General features: G+C 49.8%; 1 protein-coding gene and 1 long non-coding RNA gene across 4 annotated transcripts in view; both read right to left on the bottom strand.

Moving 5' to 3' along the window:
• SAMD4A (sterile alpha motif domain containing 4A) overlaps positions 1-16,161 on the bottom strand; it is a 109,864-nt gene extending 93,703 nt beyond the window's left edge. For 2 of the 3 annotated variants that reach the window (XM_065635974.1, XM_065635972.1), the window contains exons 1-2: positions 16,055-16,161; positions 14,845-15,462 (exon numbers count right to left, since the gene is read on the bottom strand). In XM_065635974.1, coding sequence (XP_065492046.1) covers positions 14,845-15,040 — 196 coding nt within the window. In that variant the 5' untranslated portion in view covers positions 15,041-15,462; positions 16,055-16,161. The remainder of the gene's footprint in view (positions 1-14,844; positions 15,463-16,054) is intronic. The other variant, XM_065635973.1, reaches the window with a different exon arrangement.
• On the bottom strand, positions 6,524-11,130 carry LOC135989258 (uncharacterized). The gene is made up of 4 exons (XR_010606306.1): positions 10,605-11,130; positions 9,643-9,829; positions 8,608-9,554; positions 6,524-7,811 (listed from the first exon to the last, which is right to left on the bottom strand). It is a non-coding gene; the product is annotated as an uncharacterized LOC135989258 (long non-coding RNA).
• Positions 16,162-20,514: the final 4,353 nt, after the last annotated feature.

Raw genomic sequence — 20,514 nt, forward strand, 5'->3', positions numbered from 1 at the left:
CTCGTACCAAAAAAAAAAAAAAAAAAAAGAGGAGGAAAAATAAATCTTCGAGCACATATTTTTATTTACCAATATGCCAACTGTCTCATTTCCTGCTATGACCCCTTCAAAGGCAGGAGTGTTGCTGCACTAATTGTAAGTCTGTTGAGAAACAGGCTGCCCTCTGCTTTCAAATGGGAATTAGTGATGCTCGGTCTGACCTTGCATTATTTTGCAGCACTGCAACATTCAAAGAAAATTACAGCAACTTGTTAAATGCTTTAAGAGGTAAAGCAACCCTATTGCTCCAGGTTCACATTAAAAAAAAATATATCAAAACAAACCAAAATCAAGCTCTTAAATCATGACTAGTGCTTTAATGTGGTAGGATTTACTCTTACATTTTAAATTCATTCATTTCTCATTTACTTGAACAATCATGCTAGCTTTAATGAGCTCTCCCTATGAAAACCAACTACAAAGGGTCGGATTTGCTTATGCTACAGAGCTCTGCACACCTAGAAAGGAAATCCTAAATCATCGCCCGTTTCTTAATAGCCAGATTACTAGTTTTTAATCCTCTCTGCCAGATGCATTTTTAATCTCTTTGTGTATAATAAAGCAAATTACTGTAATTGTATGGGTAAACTGAACCAAAATATGTATATCAGATTTTTTTAAAAAAAGAAACCAACCCCTTGGTTATGTTTTGCAGAGCTGGCAAGTGCTGCAGCTGGGGGCTGAATTCGGCTCTGCAGGCGCTTGCCGAGGATGAAGATGCTGCACGGTGAGTGAGGAGCTTCATCATCCATCGGCTACTGCTATGGGGCTCCTGTTCCTCCCCTGGGTCCCCTGCGAGGGACCACACTGGTCACAGATGGGCAGCAAATCCTTGTGTTCGCAGGTAAGAGCCCAGGATACCGTGCAACTGCTGGTCCACAGCAAGTTCATGGTGGGAACTGCTCACCCCTCCAGATTTACAGCGGTCTGGCTGTCTCGAGCCACCTCCTAACCCGTTACGCGGGTTCTTTGCTTTCTACCATCAGCAGTTTATTGCCCTGGTGAACTGGACGCTGCCACTCTCACACCGCAAGCTGAAGCACGAGGTTCATAGTAAAACTTCCCCACCCGCCAAGCCAAAAAAGCAAAATTCATCACGAACCACTGATGGCCTCGAGAAAGCCCCCGGGTAAGGTGGGCGCCTTTGAAACCCAGGGCTTTCACCAGCAGCACAGGGAACACATGGGAAGGGAACCCAAACCAGGTACAGCCGCAGCTCCTCATCCAGGGCTCGGCATGTCCACACCACCTCCATTTCTGGAAAACACTGGCCCAGGTTGGCCAGAGAGGTGGTGGCTGAACCATCCCTGGAGACATCCCAGGCCAGGCTGGACGGGGCTCTGAGCAACCTGAGCTGGTGCAGATGTCCCTGCTCATGGCAGGGGGGGCACTGGGGGAGCTGGGAAGGTCCCTTCAACCCAAACTGTTCTGTGATACTGTGATTTCTACCAAGTCTGGCCTGCCCAGGAGAGAAAGGGCCATGTGCCAAGCTTCTGCAGCCAGGCAGGTTTGCAGCGAGGAGCTCTGCCTCTCCAGAACCACCAGCTTTTGCCAGCAACATCTACTTATTAACTCAAGAACACCTTGATGTGCCTTCGTAGAAAAAGGCAGACAGCATCACAAAGCGTTTTTTCCAGATCAAGGAGATTGCTGCCAGATACAGTGGCCCTAGAAGGACTAAGGAGGTTGTTTCCACTTTCCACCAGGGCCAGGTAGGCAAATTCAGCAGGCTAAATTCAGAATAATTACATGCAAACACCCAAGTTGTTATCTTTTTAGCCATTTCACCAGTGAGTAGGACTCACCCACTGGAATTAAACCCAGCTAAAAGCATCACTGACTTCAGCAGGGTGGTCCATCAAGCAGCAGACTAAATCCCTCTTCATTTCCGTCTTCGAGTTGGGACTCGCTCATGCTACAATTCGGCAAGGGCACAGGGATCTGAGCCTGGGGGAGACCGAAAAGGAACCGGTGCACGAGCATCAGCTTTCACAGAATCCCAGGTTGAAAGGGACCACAAGGATCATCTGGTCCAACCTTTCTTGGCAAATTTTCCCATGCAGGATGGGGACAAGAGCCCGGGAATGCAAGAAGTCACTCAGAAGTGCTGAGTGTCTCCTGGGAAAAATCCTTAGCAACTCTTTTTTTTTTTTTAATATAAAAAATAAAAGCAAATAAAAGCCACCGCAGAAAAGGCACATTCTGCCGAGAGGCAGAGGATGCAAATGGTAAAAAGGCTGGGGAACACCACAGGGATATACAGCGATGTAAAATGCTCAGTCAAGACTCAAATAAATAAATGCAGGGAGGAATAAATGTTACAAGTGTTCGACACACAGGTAACCCAGGCACAAACATTTTGGAGCTAGAGGAGGGTTTTCTTCCCCACCTGTCATATCTAAGCCATATGCGGGATGCTTGCTTGTACTGAATCCTCCTCCTTTTCAAGCACAAGATCCCGTGCCCAGCAAAACGGATTATTCTGGATTCACAGCAAGGAACTTGCTCTGCAGCAGCTCTCAGCATCTTCCTCCGAGGAAGGGACAGAGCCACAGATCTGGGCCACCAGCTGAAGGGGACAGGGGATGCTCCCTGCGAGGTACCACCTTGCAAGTGAGTGGTGCACCCAGGAACCGCTGCCGAGCGAAAGAGATCGTGATAGCATCAAATCCACGGTGGGAGCAAATCTCTCAAAATCAGGAGCGTTACACCAGAAAAGAATCAGACCTCAGGGGTCTGTGGGGTGTCAGCCCAAAGCCTCAGCAGGACCCCCAGGTATTACACACCGAGATTATTGACTGCTCGGGGCAGGGGAGAGAAAATGAACTATTTCTATTTTAGAAACAGAAGACAACTGAACATCAATGCTAACACTTGGCTTTAGGAGGGATTTAAAGAACTCGGGCTTCTTCGTTCCTTAATCCCACACCATGCTTCCCCACTACCAACCAGTATCGACTTCTAACAATGCAAAAGCATCTGCCCACATTTTTGCAATTATTTCAGACCCGGCAAAGAGCACCCTCCCCTTTCTGTAGGGTTAATCTCAAGAACAGTTGCCAAAATGCTGAGAACACAGTCGAACAATAGCTCCTCTGATGAAATTCCTCCACTCCATAGAGAAACCAGTATCCTCCAGCTGCTATGGCTTGTCCAGAGAGATCTCCAAGTGTTTACACACTCCCATTTAAAAAAAGGAAAAAAAACTTTTTAAAAGATGACAAACTGAAATATTCGAGTGCAGCTTGCAAAAAAAATTAATGCAGAACCCTGCAAGCTAACCACAAAATAATAATTTTATTAATGCAACATTCGCTTTGTGTGAAATATAAACCCGGGACATGAGTGGACAGAGGGTAACGCTGGCCACCTGTCCAGGGATAGAGACTCGCTATACTTATCAGTACAGAGACCACTTTTAGCAACTCCATCCCTTTAAATACTTATTCTCAGCGGAATCTCTGATCGGTCATTTATAAAAGCCGGGTAGCTGAGCTGGACAGCTGAATTACAGCAGCTATTATCCACATATGCCTGAATACAAGCAGACACCTTTATTTATAAAGGCTCTCCGGCTGACCGAGATTTGACATCGGCTACAAAAAGCATTCAGCATCCAACTGACTGCTCCCAAATAATGTGATGAAAGGTTAGCGAGCACAGGCCGAGAAGACACCTTTGCACGGCGCTATCGTTAAAAGAATTCATGCTGCTGCGATGACTCTTTTAACCGAGCGTGTTTAAGTAATTGATTTCCTGAACAGGCACACCGAGATACACACCTTTACCTCTGCTGCTGGTATGTATTCAAATGGATTTATTTTTTCTCTGGACCTCATTCTAAGACATTTGGAGTATTTTTTTATCAGGCTTATCCCCTCTCCTTTCAGACCTCCTGGGTCTCTGCGCTCTTTGAGCTGCTGCTTCTTTGCTTGTTCACCTTTTGGCTCACCCCCACCTGCAAGCCATGAGTTTTCCACAAAATACGGAATGCACGCTTTCCATAAAATGTGGGGACCCACGTCACGCAGGTAATACAAATGCAAAGGGATGGGAGAAGAAGAAAAGCAGGTGGTAAGAAAAATCAATTGCTCACGGTTGGTTTTCTTTAGCTCTAATAGTCTCAGAGGCAAAGCCCTGACAACAGAAGGTAACCAAGTCCATGGCAAAAATGTGAATTCTGCTTTAAACTGACAGCAACCCCAGGAACAGCATGTGCAAACACACCAAGCAGGGCTCAGCTGGGTGAAGGAAGGCTTTCCGTACGTGTATGTCTTCATCAGACTCCTAACTCTGCTATAACAACCCAAACCAGCAGCTGGCACCTCTCCTGGGGTGCAGAGATGGGACCCAATTCCCGATGGGGCTCCAAGGGCTGCGCTGTGCCTGCTGGCACAGTGATGGGAAGAAAGAACCTTCCTTGCCTGAATGCTTATTTTTTAATTAAGGACCACCAAAAGCATCCTCCTTTGATGTCCAAAAACATCCTTCCTGCTCTCAGCACCTTCTCCCCATCCACCCACATCCAACCCAAACCCACAGCACCGGACTCACCAGCACAGGACTGAGCCCCAGCACAACTCTCCAGCTAAACTTCCCTACAGGTGATGAAAATTTGGGGGCTGACAGCGACAGGATCAGCCAAGTGACCTCAGGTGTCCCTTGCAGCACCAACATGAAGCTCTGGGGAGGTGTGGATGGGATCCCCATGGGTGACCCTCAGGACCCCGGCGCCAGCATCAGGAAGGAGCTGTGCACTGCCGAGTATGTTGTTATGGTTACTGGAGGGTTTGTTGGTTTGGGGTTTTTTTTTTCCTCCTCTTTTAAAAAGAATTCTTATCAGTTTAACATAATGCCGCCAGTCAATAACAATTCTTATCTTAAAAGGTCACTCAGGTAGTTATAACAGTTCATCTACATTTGCATTATCTAGAGGGAAACAGCCTGGGGACTTTGTATTTTTTCTAAATAATCCACTTCTTTGGAATGTTAAGATTTTAAAAAAACCCCACCACTACCCAGAGCCAAGCTGACCCCATTGGGCACGCTGGGGAATACACAGAAAAAAGGTAGAAAAATCACACAGATGTTTGCCGCACGAGAAAAAAGGGGAATATCCCAACAGGATAAACATAAAAACCAGGGAAATGCATGAACGCAGACCACAGCTGCTGCAGAAACACTGTGTTCTGCTTGCAAACCTCAGATCAGCCAAGTTTCTCCACAACAAAAATTGTGGGTTTTTTCCTCCACATTTCTCTCGCCATTTTCTTCCTTCTTCACTTCCCATTGCAGACAAGAGACAGAGAAAAGCCAACAGGAAAAACCTGAGGACAGGAACCACCGATCTGTGATGTTCAGGGTTTTTTCTTCTTTGAAAACACAGAAACAAGAAAAAAAAATACGCAGCGGCACAGAACGCAAGTTTTAAAATGTTTCAAGCAAAACTTGGTAAAACCCTGTTCTATCCACCCACTCAATTACTCCTTATAAAAATTAAAACTCCAAACACAACATATGCCCATATCCTACCAGGCAATGGTGTAAACAAGGAGCAGGAGAACTAACTGGTTAAAATTAAAGCAAATTTGTGGTTTATCTGAAATAAGTTTTATCAAAAGAAAAAAAAGAAAGAAGAGAAATCTGGAACGAATTACTTGCGAGGATCAGTAACAGAAGTGAAGCTTTTTAAAGCGCCCTGTGCTTCTTCCACGCCAGGGCTGCCTTGGAGCAAAGCTGCTGAATCCTGCAGATGACACTCACAATACTAACGTTACTTTAAGTAAAATAACATCTTCAGGCATGAGAGCTCAAGGTGCTGGGCCACGTCCAGTCCTGCAAATGCCAGGGAAGGTTTGGATGAAGCACGGCAGAAGACGGCTCAGCCATTGGCACCATCCCTCTGTATCTTCCAGAAGAACGTCCCACGTTCACAATACTAAATGACCAAAAGTTCGTTCAAGTACGGTAGCGTGCACAGGAGAAAGTCTTTTTCGACCCCATGGATTATTTTTATATAATACAAGAAAGTTTTTGTGCTCCAGGTCAAGCATTGCAGATGCCCTGATATATCTGCAAAGAGCCACAGCCAGAATTAATAGTCGCAAAACACGCAGTTATCAGCCTGGTTTGAACCCAAGAGATCAGAAGTCCACAGATTTCATCACCGAGCAAGAGGAGCCTTTGTTTGCACCAGGCAGGAGCTCAAAGCCGGAGAAACCTTCAACAAGGTGCTGCAGCATGAGTCCCATCAGAAAAACACGTTACAATTCAGACACTTGCACCAAAATCTTTGATACACCCATCTCACGGAGCCACCACGTGCAAATACACCAATAAAAGCACAAGCTGTGAACCACAATCGGATGGGTGAATCTGTGCTCATAAATCCTTCACATCTGCTTGTGCTTTAGACTTGTTTGCCTCCTGCATGGGGAGCACATGCTGACCCCTGCCAGCTATAAAGCAAAATGGGTTTCTGCCTCCAGAAATGGTCTTTGTGCCCCAAAAGGGCTCATTTTCTGCTCAGTTCCCAAAAATCAGAGCAGACCAAATTGCGCGGCTGCCGTGCAGCGGGTGAGACCGTCCCAAGCCCTCTGCTGCAGGAGAGGAGACCCATCCTGCAATCCCCCCCGTGCCAGAAATGCAATTCCCTCTGCCTGTAAAAACCCTTCCAAAAAAACCAAAGAAAACCAAAAAAACCCACCAGCATCATGTTCTCCAACAGAGAAACAATCCCAACCTTGTTTCCTTGTTTTGACGAGATCCTGCCCCTCCACTCAATGCATCTGCTGCAGAAGAGGAAAAAACTCACAGGCGGAAAGTCGGGAACGGATCCGCTCGCTCCGACCTCAACTTTATTTGCAATTACCAAGGCCAAAATGGAAAGCCACCGGCTCGGCTCTTTGCCGTTGCCAAACACACTAAGCAAACCTCTGGGTCTCCTTCACAGGACCGGAGCACTGCAAAAAGAAACATATTGGGGCCTTCATAGAATCAATGTCTTGAGTTGGAAGGGACCCACCTGGTTTTAACATCTTTCAGCTGCCTTAGCAGCTCCGTCGGAACCAAGAGTTAGCAAAACGTAATGCTCTTGTTTATTTGTTGAAAATAGAAAGAAAATACAAAGGGCACATGCACACTCAGAGGTATCTATGCACGCACACACCACACATGTCAGGGTTTGCTCCGGCCGCAACTCTTAAGCCCCGCGCCTGGGTTTCCGCAGACGGAAAGGGTTGAAAACGCGATGATTTTGCCGTTGGCTCCTGCACTTGCTCAGCATCATGCCAGAAGTGGGGAGGGGAGCTGGGTGAGCAGGTGGGAACCCCAAAACACAGCCCAGCAGCTTCTCCGCCCTTGGGTGGATCCAAGCCCTGAGGAGCTGTTGGTTTGGGTACAGCGGTAGCACGAGGGCTGCCCTTTCTCCAAAGTTATCTGAAGTAACACTAGACACAAGCACGAAGCTGGAGAGCTAAAGCACTGACGAACGCATCTTAAAATAAAGCAAGTATTCACACTAATTACTATTTCAGTTACTCACTCTGATTGCAAACATGACTCCCAGCTTGGGGAAAAAATTGCTTTGATGGGCCACATATTAACTTATAATGGGATTTTTTGATGGAAGATGAGAAGAAAGGCCAGGGCTTGTAAGAAGACGGGAATTCACACCACGATCCTCCTGGTCCACAGACACCTTCACCAACTGCTTCAGGGAAACTCTGGCTGACCATCAGCGGTTCCAAAGCAACTGGCCCAAAGGTAAACATCTAAAATATAAATGGTGAGATGGGCACACAGCTCCGTTCAGATGCTGAGGTCTAACACACCAAAGGACGTAACCACACAGACGACCATCCGCCAGCAATGGCCTGGGCTATGAGAAGAGCACTTTCCCCATTCATCCATTAAATCTCATTGAAGATATTTGCAAACTAGATTATTTTAATTGATGGCTCTACAGGTAGTTCTTATTCAGCTCCTGATTTAAAGCTATCCTTGACATCTGCCATCAGCTGTATCCTGACAGGCTGAATATTGCCATAAACAATCAGTGATGCCTCCTCCCCTTCACATGCCATGGGACATAACTTAATCTCGACTCCTTTTCCAAGTGCAAACACAAGATATCTGCACAGAAGGGTAGCAATTGGGTAGAAATCAAGGGAAAACACGCTGGTCCATATAGAAAACTCCAGCTCAAGTCTGCAACGATGCATGAAATGCTTCTCTGCATCTTCTACATGCACTTCAACAGTGGGATTCTTCCCAACTGCGGTCACTGGGGGAATTAATCCTGACATCATGCCCCTCGCCGAGACATACTTTATATGACAAAACTGTTAAAAGGACACTGCAAAGTATGGGGAAGTCTCTTTGGGAGAGAGCAGCCCGCCTGCACCAGCACGATGCTCAGGGCAGCAAACCACGCTGTTCTCATTAGTTAACTTTTTTCTCCCTCTGATTTTAAGAATTGCTACCTAAAAAAAGTTCCCCTGAAAGAGGCACACCTGCCACCCAAACGACCCAGCCCTCGTTAGCTCTGTCCCATGGAGCAAACCTCACCTTTCGTACTGCCGGTGCTCTGGGAGCTTCTCCCTCCTTTGACTGCAAGGGGTGAGTGCCAGGAACGGTGAGGGAAAGCGTTTTTAAGGAAAGAGCAGAAAATATAGAAGTACAGAGGTGTCTCCTCTCGGTCCCGTCAAGGGAAGCGCAGGCAGAGCGAGGAGGAGGATGAAGGGCAGCCTTCGTCACACCGCCCCACAGACCTACACCCAGCCAGGGCTGGCACGAGCCAAACGCTGGTGTGCGGTGATTCCCGTAGCTACTCTGAAAAGCGTCTTTAAAAATAAAGACCTTTGAACTGCAAAATTGCAAGAGAATATTTGGCGCGTAACCTTGCTCAAAACCCCTGGCTAACATTGCTTTGTACCTCTATTCCCCTCCCCTTGCTATTCTCCAAAAAACCCGGCACACATGGTTTTTAGCGCTCAAGTTTGCAAACAAAATGTGGGCAAGACGCATGGGCAGCAGCTCATGCAACAGCATGCAGATTAAAAGAAGCCAGCGTCCAACTTCTCAGCAGATCTCTCCATTTCAGAGTCCCAGCTCATGACTTTTAATGAGCAGGGCTGCTCACAGTCCTCTCCAGGCTGAAACAAGGGAGCAGAGGGAGCACACGATGCCAATGTCCACTTCCTAGTGCTCCCATGGAGAATGAAGCTCAGATCCTCACCCCATCCTCCTCCTCCGCCCGGGACACCTGCACAGGACAGCCCAGCGATGCTCTCGCATGGCCTAAGGACATTTAAACCAGAGCTCAGCACTGCAATGCAACACTAAACCAAAAAAATTTTTTTTAAAAAAAGAAGTGGGAACCATCTCCAAACTGGGCACTGAGATGATTTTCCATGAGCGAGGGTCACTGTGAAATCTGCATGGTGGAGGGGTGGCAGCTTCCCGATGGGCTGGGAGACTGTCTGCAACAGCCGTAGGGCTGGAGCCACAACCACCTAAGGATATGAGAGGCAACGTCTGCAGGAACATGTCATACCTTTTAATAGACCAGCTGGTACAGTCGGGGAAATAAAAACAACAAACCTCACAACCACACAAGCTCTCCTTTGAGCTGGTGCACCTTCGTGCTTGGCCATTTTTTCCAGCTGCATCACTTGGTCTAATTAAACACATTACCGCTCCCTGCAGCCCCTGTCTCTTCCTCCAGCCAGTCCTTCCCAGGACGAGAAATCTAGGTCATCCTGATGTCCTCATTGTGATACCTGACAGCCTGCCGAAATGAAATAAAGATTTTGGCCTAAACGTGCGAAGTAGTTAATGTCCTGTGCGCAGCGCAAAGAAAGCTACTTGTCCTTCAAAAGCAAGAACTTAAAGCTGTCACTCTGCTACTGTCGGTGCAACGGGTGTTTGGATGCCTGGAGAACCCACAGGAGCCTTTGAGCATCTCCCCTGACCAGCAGAAACTGCAGGAGTGCTGAAGCTGTGGGAGCTCCAAAGCCAGGGCTGATGGGATGAGATCACAGAATCACAGGCTGGTTGGGGTTGAAGGCACCTCTGGAGATCCCCCGGTGCAACCCCCCTGCTCACGCAGGGTCACCAGAGCAGATCACACAGGTCGGTCCAGGCGGGTTTGAATGTCTCAGAGAAGGAGACTCCACACCCGCTCTGGGCAGCCTGGGCCAGGCTCTGGCACCTCCCAGCAAAGAAGTTTCTCCTCATGTTCAGATGGACCCTCCTGTGCTTCAGTCTGTGGCCATTGCCCCTCACCCTGTCCTTGGGCACCACTGAACAGAGTCTGGTCCATCCTCTGATACCCACCCTGGAGATATTTATGAATATTGATGAGATCCCTCTCAGCTTCTCTTGTGCAGGCAGAACTGAGATATGGGACTGCTTTGGAAGAAAACCCCCAGTAACACCTCTGGCCATCAGAGAGGGGACACCCAAGCAGGTGGGAGCAGAACCACATCCCACACTCAATGCCAAAAGCCTACAGACCAGGTCTGGTGGATACTGCAGCCCCCATCTCCTCGTGAGGTCCGTACCCTGCGGAGCAGCCACACCAGCACCCTTCGGTGTCCTGGTGGGTACAGGAGCACCACGGGTCCCGCTGCCACCACAGGTCCCGTTTCCCTCCTGCCTGACCTTTACTGGTGGCTCGGAGGAGGTCGCCGCGTCCTGATGGCTCCGAGCAGCTGGGAGCGAAGCCGCCCAGCGAGGCCAGGCTGGAAGGAAGGAAGGAAGTTATAGCTGGCTTTTAAATAGCGCTGGGTAATACCTGAAACTTCTATTTCGGTGCATGGATAATATGGTTTCCATATTCTTCTCCACGCAAGGCAGGCCAAGCCATTCACACTCAAACTGAATTAGCAGCAACCCACATTCTTCACCAGCTACACAATTAAAGCTCTGTGAAGCCACTTGTAGTGACCATGGAGGATAACCACGAGCTGTACGCTTCACCTAATGAAGAAATGTATAGATTTCGTTCCATGTTCACTTCTATTTTACCTTCATAATCGAGCGACACCTTTCAATGCTCTACGGATTGCTGCCCCTGCACCATATCTAGTCACCACATCTCCGGTGTGCTCAGAGACACCAGTGTAGCTTTCTACAAGATGTCTCTTATCCGAGGTGGGCAACGTGGTTATATCCACCTCTCCACGCTTGAGCAGGTATTCAAAGAGCCACAGAAGCAAGAGGTTCCCCAGGCCTTTTGGAGGGTCATACCTGGCTGTTCACAGCAGAGCCACATCAGGTTTGCAGTCCTAATGAGGAGGGCTTGGCTGTCATTCTCAAAAATATCCTTACACTTGCAAAAAAAATAAGATACAACTCCTTCAAAATAAATATACTTGCTTCTCTATGTCAATTAACTAGCTAAAAAGAGTTTTTTTCTTCTTTGAGGTTCTCCCATCTCACCTGCCATGCAGCAGATGTGTCTACCAGGCAAGAAACAACCCGGACACCTTTGCTGAGAGAAGTTTTCCTCCACGCCTGGTCCACACACCCAAAGGCTCATGAGTCCAGCTCTACCAGCCAGGGAGGATTTCATGCTCCAGTCTCCTTTTAGGCCCCCTCCTGATCTCAGTTGTTGGTGATGATGTTCCCAAGAACAGTGCCCATCCACCAAGGAACACAGCGGGACTGCCACCTTCTTCTAACAGCGGTAAACTAGAGGTAACATTCAAGTTTTCCCACCTCCCAAGAGGGCTGGGTCAAGCAACAGGTCTTGCATGTACAAAACAATTCGCTTTTCACAAGGACCCACCATTCAGTCAATTCGAACACTTGCTGTGGCACATCAGACCAGCACGTTGCATTCAGACCAGTGTTGCTTAAGTCACGGTGACACCCCTTGCCAGACGGAGGATTTCACCCATGCTTCACAGAATAGAATCATATCACCATTTTGGCTGGAAGAGACACTCAAGATCATGAAGTTCAACCATTAACCCAGCCCTGTCACTACCCCATGTCCCTGAGAACCTCATCTCTGTTCAACTCCTCCAGGGATGGTGACTCCACCACTACCCTGGGCAGCCTGTTCCAACGCCCGACAGCCCTTTGGGGAAGAAATTGCTCCTAATATCCAATCCAAATCACCTTACTGAAGGCGACCACACCACATCTTACAGCCAGCTCCCACACCCCCTGCCACCCCACGATCCCATGCACACCACCATCACCACGTCGCCAACGTCAACAAGGATGCTGGTGGGACACCTATAAGCAGAGTCTGGGAAGGACTCAAGTTAGTTATCCAAATAATGGGATTCAACCAGCAAAGAGCAACGCAAGTTTAGACAACAACACTGCTTTTCAGAAGAACTTGGTGCGATTCCATTGCCAGGCAAGTGACACATGTCAGACACTCGAAATAGGCACTGAATAAGAGCAATTTAAAATACACGGGTGGTTTTAAGAAGGCAGCGTTAACACTGGAGACTAAAAGGTATTTCCTAACAGTTCTTGGTTGCAAACCTCAGCCACCCTTCCCTCTACCGCAACAGGATTGCCCAGCTTGGGAAAGCCCAAGTCCTGCTCTGCAGGACACACGGAGATGTCCATCCCATTGGAAAGCCCTACGGAGAGGCGTTGGGCAAGAGGAACTCAATGGATGCTGGTTTTGCTATCGGCGTTGCAAGTGCCCTGGAGGAACAGCTGATTTTTTTGGAAGAAATGTCAGGGAAAGTGCGGGCAGCTCCACAAAGGCACCGAGGGACAGGCTGGATGCCAAACTTTGCTCGCAGGAGAAACCCTCGCGCCAAGCAAGGTCAACGGGATTACAGGGGCGAGCAGTGATTGCTCGCACAAGCAGCGATGGGAAGGGTCCAACCCCTGGTTGCCACCTTGGCTTACATTGAGATGCCACCACACAGATGGCCGTACGTGACTTTGTATCCGGGAAGACTTAAAAAAGCTGTTTTCCTTCATAATTCACCTTTTCTGCAGTCACGAGGTAAATCACCCCTCCTCTACCTGACCAACCTACGGGACACGGCTACTGCCAGAAACACAGTTTGAATGAAAAACTGCAATGCTGACACAAGAAAATAATTAAAAATATATTGCTTAGGCTGACTTGCAGCAGGAACGGCAGCAAGGCTGTGCCGAGGCCGGCATGGGAGGCTGCACATTTCTCCTGGAGCAGCTGAGTTTAGAGAACACGCTCCCTCCCCGTCCCCTCCCCGGGGCCTCCCCACCCAAATGGATGAAGTTCGACCCTTCAGCTGTTTATAAAAACCAGCAGCGCTGGGCCCAGACGCACTCGGCAGCATTCCTGCCTCTCATTCCTGCGGGCTATATAAGGGAACGGCCAATTCCAGCCTCGCTCCCCCAAGAACCAGCCCCGAGCCCTTCGCGCTGGAGCAGCCCCCGGGCTCGGTTTCCTGCAGAAGGACTTAAAAATAAAATTTCAAAAATTAAAAACAAAACAAAAAAATCCATCCTCAGTGGAACACGGCGTTGGGCTGGACCTTGTCATCAAATGGCAGCGCAGGCAGCTGCCAAATCCTGCCGGCTCGGTGCTCTAATAGGGAACAGCTGGAGAAAGGGACCCTGCATTCCTCCCGTCCCCAGCAACACTGGGGGCTCTGTTCGGGATCCGGCCGCCAGCCCGCAACATTTCCACCCATCCCCAAACGCAGCCGGGCTGCTCCCCAGCACCACTTTGACATGCACAGCCCGAAAAGCAAAAGCTCCTGGGGCACCCTGGGATTTTAAACAAAAAGATGCTTTGCAACAGGGTGTGTTTTTTGGTTTGTTTTTTTTTTTTTTTTTGCTTTGCCTTTTTTTTTTTCCTAACAGAACTATGCAACTTAAAAACACATTTTGCCTTCTCTACTCGCACTCTATTTCACAAACTCCACTTAAAGCGACTTGCATCCCTGCGCACATCTGCACAAACACAAATGCAACACATATACACCCATAAATACATTAACGCAGAGCGCAATTCACACATCGCTTATACCATTTTCATCCTGCTCTAACTCCGTTTACTTCTGCAGAGTTGAATAACTTGTAAAGGTGCATAAATAAAGCCAAATATACTTTTGTAGCCAAGCACATTTTTTTGCAATGCGTCCTGTACGTTCAGTAACATAAAACAGCCTACTCGTATTTTCTTAGAGCTCCACTGAAACACAAGGGGGTATTCAGAGCCGCAGGAAAAAAAATGCGTCCAAACAGGATCTGAATGATGAAATAGGAATTGCCACATTTAGAATAAAAAAAAAAAAAAACGGATAACCCAGCCACCCAGACCTTTAGAAAATAACGCTTTGCTTAAGGTAGTAATAGGCTTGTTCTGCATGTTGCAAAAGCAAAGCAAGCCACGTTGTCCAAAAGAAGCCTAGAAAATCCAGACTCTACGTGACCTGACTTACTTATTTCACAGGAAACTGCATGGAAGGAGGAAAGCGGGGGGAGGACGGGGGAAAGGAAAAAAAAAAAAAAAAAAAAAAGAAAAACCACCAATCATTCATGCTGCCGTAGTTACACCACGCCATAGACCGGAGTACTTTGCTGTGAAAAAAAAAATCAAACTGAAATAAGCCATCGCCCGTTTGAAAAATAAAACATGGGAAGGTGTTAAATGCGTTTGAGCTGGGGAGCCCTGCCTCCCCTCTTTTCTTGGGTGATTTGTTGATTTTTTTTTTTTTAATAATTTTGCTGATTTTTTTAAAATAATTGTGCCTGCATCAGGGCATCGTTCAAGAAGATTTGCAGCGAAAAAAAAAAAAAAAATAAAATGCAATTAAAAAAAACCCAACTTACCGGGGTTGTTGGCCTCGCCTTCGAGGATGTGGAGCTCGGTGCAGTCGGCCAGGGAGTGCTCCAGGCAGAGCTGGAGGAAGCGAGCTTGGGTCCGGCTGACGCGTTTGAGGAGCGAGAGCAGCGCAACAGTCTGTTCGCACTCGTTCCAGCCCTTGAACCAACCGGCCAAGACACCGACCTGGTCTCGAAACATCATGGTGAGCCGGAGGAGACGCACCTCTGCGGGGGGAGAGAATAAATAACCGGGGGGGGGGGGGGGGTACCCCCTGCCCCGACGCTGCTTTCGCCGCTACGTCTTGGGTCGGGATTTAAAAAAAAAAAAAAAATGATAAAAATTAGGGGAGGGGGAGGAAAAAAAAAAAAATCTCCTTTGCGATAAAAAGGGTGGGTTTTGTTTTGGACGCGGCTTTTGGCCTGGGTTGGGTTTTGCTCCGTCTCTTCTGGCTTCGGTGCAGCGCTGGATTCCCTGACGGCGACGCTGGGGGGGAGGAAAAGTGGGGGGCGGCCAAAGAAAAAAAAAAAGGCCCAAAAAAAAAAAAAAAGAAAAAAGGAAAAGCCCAGTGTCAGGGCTGCCCCCCGAGAGGCGGTGGCGGGTGGGGAGCGGTGGGGGCCTCACACCTGGAAAAGAGAGGGGGGGGCGTCAGGGGGGTGGCGAGGAGGAGGAAGAGGAAGGCTCGGCCCGGGCACTGCAGCCTTCCTTCCCCCCCCCCCAAAATGAGATCTCTGACACCCCCTATGCTGGGAGCGACCCCCCCATCGGTTTGGGGGGAAGCACCCCCTGGTGTACCCAGTAACCCCCAGGGTGCTCCCAGCAGCACGGAGGAGGGGGGGCTGTCAGCAAACGCCCCCCCCCGCACACAGCACCCGGGGGAGGGAGGGAACTCCCCACCCACAGCAGCCAAGCACAGGGGGAAGCCCCCTCAGCACACCCGGGGCGGGGCGGGGGGGGAATAAGCAAACCCCCCCATGGGGTGCAATAAGCAAAACGGGGTGCAATAAGCAACCCCCCCTCAATGCATTGAACACCCCGAGATGAGCAACGCCCCATGCATGCAAAACCGCAGCGGGGGGGGGGGAATGAGCAACCAGCACCCGGCTGGGGGGGGGGGGGGGGTATCCCTACTGCAGTAAAGCACGGTTAAAAAGGGGGTATGCCCCCCCCCAAAAAAAAAAAAAAAAGTTCCCCTCCTCCGCACACTGAGACACTCACCTGACTCGTCGTGGCCCCGGGGCGCGGGGGGGGCCGGCGCGGCGCCGGGGGGGGCCGTGCCATGGCGGGGAGAGGGGAGGGGGGAGCGGGAGGGGGGAGTTGCGAACGGCGGCGGCGGCTCCGCGGCGCGAGACTGAGGCCGGCGGCGCGCGGAGCCCCCGCTCCCCACATGCCGCTCATTTGCATAGCGGTGACGTCATGGGGGCGGGGACGCGCGGAGGGCGCCGGGGGGGGGGGTGGGGGGGGGTTTGGGACGCGCGCAAAGCGCGCGTCCCAAACCCCCCCCCACCCCCCCCCCGGCGCCCTCCGCGCGTCCCCGCTTCCAAAACCCCATTGCAAAAATTAGGGTGATCCTCCGCTCCAGGGTGTGTGGGGGGAAAAGCCCTCACCACGAAGTCACTGCCCGCGCCCCCCCCCGCCCCGCGCTCAGGTGCGGATGGTGGAGGAAACCACCACCTAGTGGGCTGTGGGGTAATGGCAGCTTCGTGGGTTTCACAGAAGCACAGCATGTCAGGGATCAGAAGGGACCTCAAAAGCTCACCCAGTGCAATCCCCCCGCCGGAGCAGGAACACCCAGATGAGGTTGCACAGGAAGGTGTCCAGGCGGGTTGGAATGTCTGCAGAGAAGGAGACTCCACAACCTCCCTGGGCAGCCTGTTCCAGGCTCTGGCACCCTCACTGTGAAGAGGTTTCTTCTCATATTTACGTGGAACCTCTTGTGTTCCAGTTTGCACCACCCATTGCCCCTTGGCCTATCACTGGTTGTCACCGAGAAGAGCCTGGCTCCATCCTCCTGACACTCACCCTTTCCATACTGATCACCATGAATGAGCTCACCCCTCAGTCTCCTCTCCTCCAAGCTCCAGAGCCCCAGCTCCCTCAGCCTTTCCTCACACGGGAGATGCTCCACTCCCTTCAGCATCTCCGTGGCTGCGCTGGACTCTCTCCAGCAGTTCCCTGTCCTTCTTGAACTGAGGAGCCCAGAACTGGACACAATATTCCAGATGCGGTCTCACCAGGGCAGAGTAGAGGGGCAGGAGAACCTCTCTGACCTACTGACCACCCCCTTCTAATCCCCCCCAGGTCCCATTGGCCTTCCTGGCCACAAGGGCCCAGTGCTGGCTCATGGTCACCCTGCTGTCCCCAGGACCCCCAGGTCCCTCCCCTACACTGCTCATGTTTGGTTTGGGGTTTTTTTGGGCGGGGGGGAAATGCTACTTTCTGCGCTGGCAAACATCACATCAGCAAGAAAAGGTGTTTTTAGAATTAGTTAGTTAATATTATTTAAATGACTTTATCTCTGCATGTCAGCATGCTCAGCATTCAAGGGGTGAGTGGTACAGGTGTATCCAGGAGGACACAGGTATGTCCAATAAGGGATATCCAATAAGGAATATCCAAAATAGGGGGGAAAAACCCGACAACAACAACAACAATAAAACACACCAAACAAACACAAGCTTTTCCAAAAGGCAGCAAATATTGAACAGAATCTAACGCCCTATAAAGCATAAATAAAGGTGTAAAGTGTGATTATTTGTGGGCACGGCCAAAGGATGTCGAGTGTCTGACCCGTGCACGGCTCGGGATTCGGGGAACGAGTGACATCGGTACCTTTGCAGCAATTTCTGGTCCCTGTTGCTTTGCGGACAGGAAAGCTCGGGGGTAAGACACGTGCAGATGTGACGGGATGGTGGCAAACCAGGGGCTGCCCCCCTACCATTGGTGAATCCGCTCCCCAAAAGTGTCTGCATGCTCTGGTGGGTGCCAGGGAAAGGAAAACTCTGGGTTTTTGCACCCTCCGGCTTAAAAAGCAACACAGGTGGCTGAACGTGTCCCTTTTGGAGGAAAAACAGTAGCAGGGAGCTAAAGGCTGCCCGGCGCCACCAGGTCCCATGTGCAGGAGCATCGACCCTGCAGCAAGACTGTAAGATGAGGATCAACCAGTTGCTTCCAGCAGCTCCTCCGTCAAGCACAAATGGTCCATCTCACCCCACTTACGAGTTTGCACGTAACGTGCTTCAGCTTTCAGTGTATCTGGTGACTAATTAAACAAACTGGAGCGGAGTTCCCTGCCAACAAACCCCAGCCATCTGTCTCATCCTCTGGCTCCATCCTAAATAAATGGTCAATCGAAACAGCCCCTCGCCCCTCACCACGGTGCCGACGATCCTCCCGCCGTCCAGACGTGCCGAGGGACGGCCCGCGGAGCTGCGAGGATGCACCATCTGCCACCCTGGTGTGTATGTCTTGCACGGGAAGACAGAGTGAGGCTCGTCAAACCATCCACGGTAGCGGCACGAGGAGCTCCGGGCAGAACGCCGCACACTTGCACGTTGCTAATTTAAGGGTTGCCAAGCATGCTTTGCTGATAACGCCTCTCAGGTTTTGCATTTTGCACATCTAAAGTGGTAACAGCAGCGACCGGGAGAATATTTTAGGGCTGAAACATCTGCGAGGCTGGGCAGATCGGCGGGAAGCCGTGTCCCCTGCCATGCGGCAGGTCACGAATGAGTGAGAGTAAAAGGACCGAAGCCATGGAGTGTGTCCTGTGCTCCAGAAGACATCAAGAGAGTGTCTGATAATAAAACAAGAAATAATCATCTGCCACTTGGGAGATTACAAGCACCTATTCCCCCTTGCGTCCTGACAAAGCAGACACAGATGAGTGAGATCCTGACGTAACAGCATACGCTGCGATGTTTGGAGGTTTCTATGGTAATTAAAAAATATATCTGTGACCTGTGGAAGAAACACCCTGCTGCAGGATTGTGGGGTGGATGCCCATAGAGATCATTTTGATATAAAGATCCCCAAGCTGGCTGGAGGCAAATCTCCTTTGTGGGGCTAATTGGCTGGGGTGGAAGGACTCATCAGCACCTCCGTGGTCAACTCTCTTCCCCATGGATGGAGCATTCGATGTGCAGACACTGTGTCCTGCGAGCAGAGATGCCAGCTCTGTATAAACACAAGCCAGAGCGAGTGGAGAAGCAGGATAATTCTATTTTATATGGCAGTTCCTGGGGGCCCCTGGGATCTTCATGGATCCGTTTCTACAGGGCTGCAAGTCCCGGGGCAGAGAGCGGAGGCTGTTACCAGGTTTGGCGTCGCCTGCGCTGTCGTTTTTTTGGCTGGGGCAGAACTCCTGGCGTGCCAAGGTGGCTTGGTATGGCAACACGCGTGCTGTCTAGGCACCATCTACATTTCTGTTTACCTATTCAGAGAGAAAACAAGAGGCCTGCAGTAATATTAGCCAAGCAGGTGGTCTAAGCAAATTAGTGAATCTTGACAGCTCTTGGGTTCAAAGGCAGCAGTTGCTCATCTCCGTGGAAGCTCTCCGATTGCATATTTAGCTGGAGAAAGGATGAGTGTATCCACCAGCACACAATGGCCCAGATTTCCTAGCTCATTAAACCCAAATATTAGTGAAAATATCATGGTAGGCAGGCTGAGATAATTAAACACAACAGCTCTTCCATTTGTTCCTGAACAAGGTGTGGGAATTGGCCGCTGGGATGCCAGTGTTTTCCTTACCTTGGCTGTTTGGTTTTGACGGGGCTTATTTGTATGAATCGCACAAAATAAGAAATATAAGTAAAAATAAAAAGTAAACAATAAAACCTACATGGGCCTACATTTCCAAACTGGATGGAGCAGCCATTAAAAATTTGTACTTATACTCACACTCTTGTGCCCATTCTGGGATTTGGAGATGACCTTGGGTCTGAATTCACTGTGAAAGGGGCAGAGATCTTCCAAGGTCTGTCCTATGTGGATCTGCTTGAGGCTGGGGGAGGAGGACACGGATCTGCACAGGAAATACTGTATAGCATGGGGAGTGCTGCTCACATTATATTTCTTAAGCCGTTCTCAAGGGTTTGCTTTGAGAAGATGCAGTTTCGTCCCTGGAAACACCGTCGTGTTGTGCTGTGAGGGCACCAGCATCTCCAGCCACGTCAGGTCTGCTCATCGATGAGTTGGCTCACAGGGACCCCAGGGACACAGAGGCAACAAAATAAATCAGCTTAACTAATGGTTGTCAAAAAAAACCCCCAAATTTTTGCAAATGTACCACAGCCTGGTGATGTGCACAGAATCAGGTGACAAAGAGGAGCTGAGGAAGAAGAGGATGCAAAGGATTTATTTATCCAGGCAGGCAGTAAGTTTCTTTGGGCTCTTCCAGTTTCAAACGGCCCCTCGAATATAACTGCAGGCTTTTGCATTGCAAAACCTTATCGTCCCATCGACAGTAAGCAGAATTTGTCTTTGCAAAACAGACCTCTGTGTGTGTTGAAGGCAAAGCCTGACTCAAGCCCCACTGGGCCTTCAGGGCAGCCTGGTTATTTGGCGTGCTGGTTTGTGCGGCACACGAGAGATGTCCCATCCCATCCCCTCCGGCACAAGCACAACTCCAGCTCACAGCTCGGATGCGTCTGCAGGCAGATGCCTGAGCGGCTCCG

This window comes from Caloenas nicobarica, chromosome 5 (genome assembly GCF_036013445.1).
Source record: "Caloenas nicobarica isolate bCalNic1 chromosome 5, bCalNic1.hap1, whole genome shotgun sequence".
Lineage (NCBI taxonomy): Eukaryota > Metazoa > Chordata > Aves > Columbiformes > Columbidae > Caloenas > Caloenas nicobarica.